Source organism: Terrapene carolina, unplaced genomic scaffold (genome assembly GCF_002925995.2).
Source record: "Terrapene carolina triunguis isolate 2854851 unplaced genomic scaffold, T_m_triunguis-2.0 Scaffold85, whole genome shotgun sequence".
NCBI lineage: Eukaryota > Metazoa > Chordata > Testudines > Emydidae > Terrapene > Terrapene triunguis.
In genome coordinates this window covers 21,435,375-21,444,822 of record NW_020664436.1, presented here as the reverse complement: position 1 = coordinate 21,444,822, position 9,448 = coordinate 21,435,375, and the positions used below count along the sequence as shown (strand labels likewise).

Genomic DNA, 9,448 nt, shown 5'->3' with positions numbered 1-9,448 from the left:
AGGTGTCAAGCGAGTTTAGGTTCCTACAGCATTTGGTGGCAGCTGAGAAAGGATTTTGTGAATCCCAGTGGGGCCTGATTCTGGGATTTAGGTGCCTAAAGTGGTAGTTAGGCACCTAAGTCCTTTTGTGACTCTAGCACCAAGTGTCCCTAGTGGAGAAATGTAACACTGTACTTGTAAATCTTACCCTCTGCTTTTAAGGTGTGGTGCTGAGGAGTGCTAGACACCTACCAGCTCCCACTCACATCATTTGGCGGTGTAAGTGCTCAGTATCTCTCAGGATCAGGCCCTTGTTACAAACCTGTCTCTTGTTGTCAAAATTCCAGACTGTTCAAAATTGCAGCTCTGCGGGTTCCCATGGAAACAAATTCCATTGCTTTTTAGGCTGCCACCAGTAAACTGCAAAAATGTTTAGAGATTACGGGCTGCTGAAAGCCATGATTCTTCTGGGTACAAACATGGAACTCTGCTAGCTGATTCCCAAGCCTGAAATAAAGTCATTAAATAGGATTTACTATTCTGTATTTCTCGCTAGTATTTCCACTGTGATCTTGTTACATTCGGAGATGGTTCCTTCCAGCTCAGGGTTAAGTTATAGTGGCAGGGCCTCATGGGGGAAGCTCGCTGCCCCTGGCAGTGCTGTACCAGTCCTATTTATAAGCACAGGTCTCCAGAGCTGTCAATCAAACTCATTTCCCAACTGCTATACACATTCAAACCACCACACAGCCAGGGACTTCCTTCTCCTGTTATTCAGTCCTGATACATTTTGCAGACTAGATGAAAACAACAGAAACACAGAAGAACAGGAACATCAAATTTTCTGTATCATTCTTGTGCAACAACAAAAACAAAACAACCCTCCAATAATCACATAGAAACATTTAAATGAAAATGACATCCTGTGACCTACTTTAACCTTTTTTTAACTTAATATCCTCCAGGTTTTAAATATTCTCCCTTTAAAAATTCCCTGATTCCCTGCAGATGAGAAAAATCAATGATATTGGTGCATATGTAAAGGAAGGAAATTTAAGGAGCTATGTAAATTTCTACTCCACTGAAAATACAAGTGGGAAAAAAGTTGGCAAAATGAAGTTCTATACTGATACACAACAACTACTGAGTGTGACCCGGGATGCCTGAGGTAGCCCACACTGAAAATGTATATCTGGAATGATTCATCACAATTTTATAATATTGGTATCAACAATATCATAAAGTGTCCCACATATTCCATACAGCGTCACAATGAGTATTACAAACAGAAGCACAAAGAATTAAAATTGACTGTCACAGTTAGACTGAAACAATTCCTGCTAGAACATATGGATTATAGTTGTGACCAGGAGGTTTTCGAACACCATACAAAGCTGTACTAATTTGTAAGCATAGACATCAGAATTCATATATTCTACATAGTTATGATATTGCTTACTATGTGCTACACCTTCTAGAAGTCTGCTGTCTGCAGTCGGCTGCCATTTTTGGCACTTAAACTACAGCCCTTGAGACCAGTGGAACAGAGCATGTTGGGCGGAAGCTAGAGGATGGGCACTACTGTTGCAGCCTGAGGCTCTATGACTGCTGCCATCACCAGCCTGAGTGTGGAAAGGGCAGTTGAGGGACCTAATCCTCCTCTGTACCTCTGGGCCATCTTTCACTGTGACCGAGGAGCAGCAGCTGTACCATGTGGCCCCAGGAGCGGGGAGGAGTAGGGGAGGTATTTGGGTTGTTTTTTCTTGTCCCCATCAGACATGACCTGAGTTGGAGCCGGGGGACAGGTCTGTCCGAGCAATAATCCCCACTTCTGCATGGGAGATGAAGGAGTTCAGGAAGGGCTAGCTCCAAGAAACCCCCTGGTCAGAAGGAGCCCAGGAATATTGGGTACAGTAACTCCTTACTTAATGTCCCGGTTAACATTGTTTCATTGTCACGTTGCTGATCTATTGGCGAACATACTCATTTAAAGTTATGCAATGTTTGCTTATAATGTTATTTGGCAATGGGGGCTTGGAACCAGGGTGGGCCGGCAGCCCCCTCAAACCCCCCCCCAGCACCTCCCGCCCACCAGCGGCCCCACAGGTCAGCAACTCCTCCCTCCCTGCGCCTCCTGCCCGCAGCAATCAGCTGATTCGTGGCGTTCAGGACGCTCTGGGAGGGAATGGGGGGGAGTGAGGATGTGGTGCACTTGGGTGGAGGAGGGGCAGGAAGAGGCGGGGTGGGGATGGAGCAGGGGCAGGAAGAGGTGGGGCAGGGGTGGGGCCTTGGGGGAAGGGGTGAAGTGGGGGGCAGGCCTGGGGCAGAGCCAGGGGTTGAGCACCCCCCGGCACTTTGGAAAGAACAGCCAGAGGAGCAGCTGGACGATCCACCCTCTTTCACCCTCTGACTCCACCACCTCAACCAAGCTTCACAATCATCATTGCTGAGTACATTATTCAATTGTTTGTTTAAAATTGTTTAAAACTTATACCGTATATGTATATAATGTCTTTTGTCTGGTGGAAAAAAATTCCCCGGAACCTAACCCCGTCCCCCCCCCCTTTACATTAATTCTTTAGGGAAACTGGATTTGCTTAACATCGTTTCACTTAAAGTCACATTTTTCAAGAACATAACTACAACGTTAAGTGAGGAGTTACTGTATTTTGCTTTCAATAAGTAAAAATGCCTTTTCCTTTTTGGAAGGGGAAGGTGGTGGCGGTAGGGGACTTGGAAAAACTCCCAAAAGCTCTATCAGAAGCAGAGGCTCTTGGTCCACTGCACACATATGTGTGGTGGTAGAAAATTCCAGGAAGGCATAGTCCCTAGTCCCTAGTCCCTACATGCAGCCACATTTATTGGTAGGGCCCTACCAAATTCATGGCCATGAAAAATGTGTCACAGACCATGATATCTGGTCTCCCCTGTGAAATCTGGCTATTGTAGGAGAGCAGTGGCTGCTGGCTGGGCACCTATCCCAGGAGGCTGCACCGCCGCCAGCAGCAGTGCAGAAGTAAGAGTGACATGGTATGGTATGGTATTGCCACCCTTACTTCTGCACTACTGCTGGTGGCAGTGCTGCCTTCAGAACTGGGCGCCTGGCGAGCAGTCGCAGCTCTCTGGCCGCCCAGCTTTAAAGGCAGTGCCTCTGCCTGCAGCAGCGCAGAAGTAAGGATGGGATGGTACGGTATTGCCGTCCTTACTTCTCTGCTACTGCTGGCGTCAGCACTGCCTTCAGAGCTGAGTTCTTGGCCAGCAGCTGCCACCCTCCGGCCACCCAGCTCTGAAGGGAGTGCAGAAGTAAGGGCAGCAATACTGTGACCCTCCTATAATAGCCTTTCGATCCTCCCCCATGACCCTCTTTTGGGTTGGGACCCCTACAGTTACAATAGCATGAAATTTAAGATTTAAATATCTGAAGCCATGAAATTCAAGATTTTTAATATGCTATGACCGTGAAATTTACCAGGATGGACTGTGAATTTGGTAGCGCCCTAGTTATTGGTCTGCCTCCACACTTCAAAGCTGAGGAGAACACCCCTCCAGTTTGGACATGAGAAACACTGGTCGCAGCTTTGTCATTCTAGCTCCCTACAGCTTGTCGGTATGGCTTGATAGTTAAACAGGTTGCTACAGTAAAAATACATTGTAATATGTGTGGTCCTATCAATCACGTGTCCACAGACCCCCGGCTTATCCTCGACATGCCCATGCTTGGCTGCGTCCTGAATCCCGCGCACGTCCCGCTACCCAGCACTGTTGACTGTGATAAGACCAAAGATCAGCCTCGGCCCACGAAGCTGCGACATTTGCCGGGCTCAGCACTGGCAGGATCAGGTGTTACGCGGTGTATAAATGGTGCCAACCGAGCAGCTCGTGAGAGAGTCGATCACGAGTAACAAAGCCACGTTCAGGATTCACACTTCAGCCCAGTCGGGTGCAACCTCCCCGCCCAGCCCAAGCCCCGCCCCCTCGCCTGGGGCTGCAGCCCGAGGGCAGGACTCGGCTGTGCACCAGCGGGGCTTTGCCCGACTCTCAGCACCCGGCCTGATCACTGGGGGGCGCAGATGGGAGCTGGGGAGCCCGCAGCGCTAACCTGGATCAGGCTCCACCCCTCGCCTAAGAACCAGGATATTTGTGCCTGGGCCAGATAGGTCCCGCTCCAGCCCCGCCCCGGGCCCCAGCAGCCCCAGGGGCGCCCCTGTGGGAGTTCAGCATCCCCTGCCTAACGCTGCGGCCCGCGAGCGAGAGTAACAGGAAGAGGTGGCACTACTAGGCCCGGGAGCGTCTCCTAGCAACGCGGAAATGGCAGCCCCCGCAGCATTGCGCATGCGCACAAAATCCCGGTCCCATGTGTTGTCTTTGCTACCGTCACTTCCGGCTCTCTGGATCTGTATCCGGTCCGGGGTCACAGCCTCAGCTGTGCGGCTGCCGGAGGGACGCGGCGGGGGCGGGTGAGTGTGGCAGGGGCCTGGGGACAGACGCCAGAATCCCGCCTTCCGGCGCTGCCGGGGCCGGCCCCGAACCCGTGGGCAGTGGGGTTAATGCACCTTGTGGGGCGGGGGAGTCGCTCCCTGCGCCGCGGGCACCCGGGGGTTTCCCTGCTGCTCTCCCTGGGGGTGGGCCGACGTCAGCCCCTCTCACGGGAGTGGTGGTTTCGCTCTGCAGGCGCTTAGTTTTCACCACCCGATCAGAGTTTCTATCAGGTTGGGGCCTGGGGAAATAGCTTCAGATTCCTGTTATTCAGCTGTAACAGGGGCCAGGAAAGGGGGAGCCTTAGTGCAGCTTTGTCATATCGCGACACTGATTTAAAGTGTAGTTTAGGGTTTGCTCTTGTAAAGGGAGCATATACCCAGTTTTGTAATTTGCGTTGGTATTTTGTTAAGTGCGGACCCTTTCTGGTTCCTGTAAGTGGAAGCCGGCTGATGTGAAGCACCTGGCCTCTTTCTAAAATTAAATGTTGGTGATTATAACTTCGTGTAGGGTTAAGCTTCTCAGACGTACAGCAGCTGCTTATCAGCAATACGATTCATTTTATTTAGTTCTCCACAGTTTACTGTGACACAAGAGCAAGTGGCACACTCAAGGTTATTGAAGCCATTACAAATAAAGTCCCACATCTTGCCAGTTCTTGGACCTTTTTCACTAACCAGTGCCATATTTGTGTGTGAATAAACTTGAGGCAATAGGCAGATCAGTGTTTAAAGGGGACAAGACATTTACAATTTTATTTTATTTTGCCAGTAATAAAAATGTCAGCGCCATCAATGGAGGAAAGGAAGGCTTGCTGGGGAGCCAGGGATGAATACTGGAAATGCTTAGATGAAAATATGGAAGATGCATCTAGGTGTCAGAAGCTTAGATGTTCTTTTGAATCTAGGTGTCCACAGCAATGGGTGAGTGCTAGTAGCTTTTCACCAGTCATAAGATGCAACCTGACAGTTGTGTTGTATCAAAAATGAATTTCTTCTGCACATAAATTAGTTCATATAAGCATTCTCAAGTAATGCTGCAATCTGCATTATTCATAATACCTTACAGTAATTTTGTTTTTCATTTAACAGACACTGCTTCCCTTTAATTTTTCCAGTTATGTAACTGTCCAGAATATTTGTACAATGGCATAAACACATGTAAGCAATGCCCTACAAATAGTTAACTTCTGCTGCACAGTGAGCAAAGCATTACTATTGTAGATCCTCTTAAAGATTGGGTATTTGTTTCATGGAGTGGTACATTGAAAAAACAAAGTGTGTATTAAATCCAGAAGTCTGCCTAGTCAGATAACTGGTGAAGTAGATTTCACCCTATCTAAGTTATGTTGAGATACCACTGGCAAGGTATTTGGGAAACATCCTGTCAACTCCCAGAAACAGGGAAATTAATGGATAATATTTCATAAGTGAAAACCTTGACCTTAAGGGGAGAATGCTCATGTAATAGTGGCAGGGCTTGCAATTGCATGACACTTGAGACCAATGTATTACTACGTGCTACATCCCATTTTTTCTGCCTCAACGACTGAGTTCACATTTTCTAAACCATTAACATACACAACTTTTCAGTATCAACTTGGTCAAGTATGTATGTTTAAATAATGATCAAAGACTGTTCTTTCCGCAATCCTGTTAGATGATGTGTGAATAAGAACTTTTCATGTTGGAGTCCCATACTACACCAGTTTGCTTTGATGAACATAAAGTGATCTCTCTTTAAAACAGGTAAAATACTTTGACAAAAGAAGAGACTTTTTAAAATACAAAGAACAGCTTGAAGCAGGAGAATATCAGCCTCCTGGGACTACTGAAAAGTCATAGCTACGCATCAACTTATTGAAACACAATCAATTAAAGAATAATCTTATGGAAGAGAAGTACTGAAATATGACAAGAACTCTGAGTTAAAACTAACTGTACTGTAGCTCTAGAAATTCATGCTGCTTTCCTTGTTGCAATGTCTCGCTTTTATGCGAGAACAGTAATTAAACGAAAAAGACAGTGACTAAGTGTGTGTATCAAAGAAATATGGTATATAATTTTTCCTATACCTGAATTTTTTTTATCATGTAACTAGGATGAAAAGCAGTGTTTCCCAGAAATTAATGCACTGAATTATAAATTTATATTTTAGGGAGAATATTAAACTGTTTTCAAACTTGACAAGTTTTTCTATGCATGTGAACTAACTTTTCTAAAAAGCTCCTGCATCTTCCCTCCTTCTCTATGAGGATAATGTGTCAGTGTAAGTGAGCAGGTATACTCTATGCTAATTCTTTGAACATTTTGTGAATCAAATTAATTTCAGCTGTCTTACTGTATGGCAAGATTTTAGATAAAGATCAAGAGGTATAAATAACCACTGCATCTCATTTCTTATGTAGCTGGTCTTCATTTATGTATTTTTATAAACATCTGCACAATTATAGTTGAGATTTGTAGGTGAACAGTTTCTCTAGTATGTCACCAACTTTTTTTTTTTTTTTTTTTAATTTGGAGATATACCTATCATAGAACTGGAAGGGACCTTGAAAGGTCATTGAGTCCAGTCCCCTGCTTTCACTAGCAGGACCAAGTACTGTCCCTGACAGTGTGTGTTCCCCCATCCCATCCCTAAATAGCCCCCTCAAGGATTGAGCTCACAACCCTGGGTTTAGCAAGCCAATGCTCAAACCACTGAGCTATCCCTCCCCCCTGTATTTGTGAAAAATACAATGCTACAGGTATGATTTCTTATATCCCCGTTTGTATAATTTGGTGGCAATGATATAACCAACTCCTGTATTATTCACAATGGATTTACTTCAGTAAAGGTTTGTTTTACGTGAGATAGTCCTTAGGCAAAATAGCAGCTGCTTTAATAACGGCATTTTCCAAATTGTCAGTGAAAAAGGCTTAAGAAAATGTTGGGTATTAGGACAGGGCCCTACACCTGAACAATTCACCCTGATAAATTACCAAGCATAGAGTTTACTGGGATCAGCAAACATTGTTTAGGTGTTTAAAACCTGTGTTTTAAAAATGTTCACTAACAGACCTGATTTATCCCATACTCCTAAACCACTTCCCCATTTCCTGATGTAAAAGACCCTAACTGGTCCTCTGCCAAAACTTCCAGCTTCACTTCTGCAGATTTTGAAGTGATAACATTTTTAGTACATTGAAAATTTAGAGGGAGAGTAAAAAACTGAATTTAATATGAAAATGACCATCACGAAGGAATAATATAATAGATATTTCATACTTAATGTCAGTTTTTAACTTCACCTAAGACAGCTGCAGAATTTCAGGTCTGGTGTACCCAGATGCTGCAGAAAACTTAAAGTACCTTACCACAGACTACACAAGGGTGTTAGTAGTGAGTATGGGTGATAAAATTAAAACCATTTGAACCTCAGCTACAGCTGTTGTGACCAGAATGACTGCTATAGTAAAAACCCTAGATTTTGAAGTACACTGTATGAAACAGTTAAATGTCAGTGAGTTGTGTGTTCGAGGGGAGAAGAGTCCGTTAACTCTGGTTGCTTCCACTGCAATAAGAGATCCACACACATGTAAGCACTATACAAATAAGTATTTATTACCAATAAAACAGTTGTATACGATCAGATAATACACGTTAAGGCATTTAAAAACAATTTTTGTACTACATAATACCGTTGTATGACATGCAAAATTTAAAAACATCGTCATTCACCCTGAGTCTGTAATTATTCCATGTGTTTAAAAACATATTTTACAGCACCATAAAAAGCCATCCAGCTGCATTACAAATAAGGCACAAGACTCTTGCAGTTATTTCAGTTGTTTTTGCCTGATCAGTTGTTGCCTTGTATACTCCCAAATCAGCAGTGCTCCACTTACATGAACATTCAGTGATCGAATGATACCCTGCTGAGGAATTTCCACACAAACATCCAGATGCTGAATCAGGTTTGCTGGGATTCCCTCATGTTCATTTCTAATAAGGGGGAAATTAAAAAGATGTAAATCTTTTACCCAGAAAAGAAGAAATATCACTTCATGCTGTCTCCAATATGCACCTGTCTGGAGAAACCAAAGTGTCCCACAACAGAAAAAACAAGAAATGAGCTACAGTAGCAAACACCACTCACACCACTAGTTGCTGCCAGCTCCACCCATCATGGAATAAGTTTCTTATCCGTGCAGCTGATGCTTACTTCTTCTACATATAACTGATAAGCACAAAAAAAGAAAACCTAAAAATTCCATAGCATTGTAATCAGAAACTTACAAAATACTAAAACTAGCGTCTTGCTTCAGAAGCAAATGTTACAGAAACACTGAAGACAACGGAAACTAGACAGTGTAGTAGTTTAGTCCACTATCGTTTTGCTTTAAGAAAAACTCAGATTGGTTCATTTTTGGTTGTCACATTACAAAATATAATACGGTCTTATCCTAATAAGAGGTTTTCCACATCTCAAACATGAGACTGATATACAAGGCTCCTAGATTAATCTTTTTGCCACAGGAAAACACAGAATTTTTGAATGTGCTTTAAAATTTACATAGCTAAACATACTCCAATAAACTGCTTCTGGCATATAGAGGTCACTCAATGGCCTATGGGAGTTCGTGTTTTAATGCATCTCAAATTTCACTTCAGCCACCAGATGTAATTAAAGTTATGAAAAGATGCCAAAAACTTTAAAAATCACCCCTAAAGATCAAGTCACTGAGTTTGGCAAGGACAAATTTCACGTTGATGGTAAGATTTCTGTGTTTCCAGGATGGGCCAGCTAGGGGATAACCAATCACTAAATACTCGTGACTATCTTAAATATTCCCACACTGGTCCATAGGTATCCAGGTCTGCTATTTCTAGTGACAACACCTCAGTAAGCACTGCTTACACAGACTGTACCCCCTTCTGAATGAGGTCACTGAAAATAACATCACATAGCTATGCTGAAGATAAAATGGGTAAACTAAAGTGTGCAACGTAA

General features: G+C 44.0%; 2 protein-coding genes across 3 annotated transcripts in view; one reads left to right on the top strand and one right to left on the bottom strand.

Annotated features, from left to right (window-relative positions):
* The first annotated feature begins 4,287 nt into the window (after positions 1-4,287).
* On the top strand, positions 4,288-6,837 carry LOC112113203 (cytochrome c oxidase assembly factor 6 homolog). 2 transcript variants are annotated; one of them, XM_024209415.2, is made up of 3 exons: positions 4,288-4,426; positions 5,227-5,378; positions 6,204-6,837. In XM_024209415.2, the coding sequence occupies exons 1-3, from the start codon at positions 4,288-4,290 to the stop codon at positions 6,297-6,299; spliced, it is 387 nt and encodes a 128-aa protein (XP_024065183.1). In that variant the 3' UTR covers positions 6,300-6,837. The 2 variants fall into 2 exon arrangements, with proteins under 2 accessions (XP_024065183.1, XP_024065182.1); XM_024209414.3 differs by having other exon boundaries at positions 4,374-4,436.
* Positions 6,838-7,111: 274 nt separating this feature from the next.
* TARBP1 (TAR (HIV-1) RNA binding protein 1) overlaps positions 7,112-9,448 on the bottom strand; it is a 90,830-nt gene continuing 88,493 nt past the window's right edge. The window contains exon 27 of the mRNA XM_026649678.1: positions 7,112-8,439. Coding sequence (XP_026505463.1) covers positions 8,274-8,439 — 166 coding nt within the window. The 3' untranslated portion in view covers positions 7,112-8,273. The remainder of the gene's footprint in view (positions 8,440-9,448) is intronic.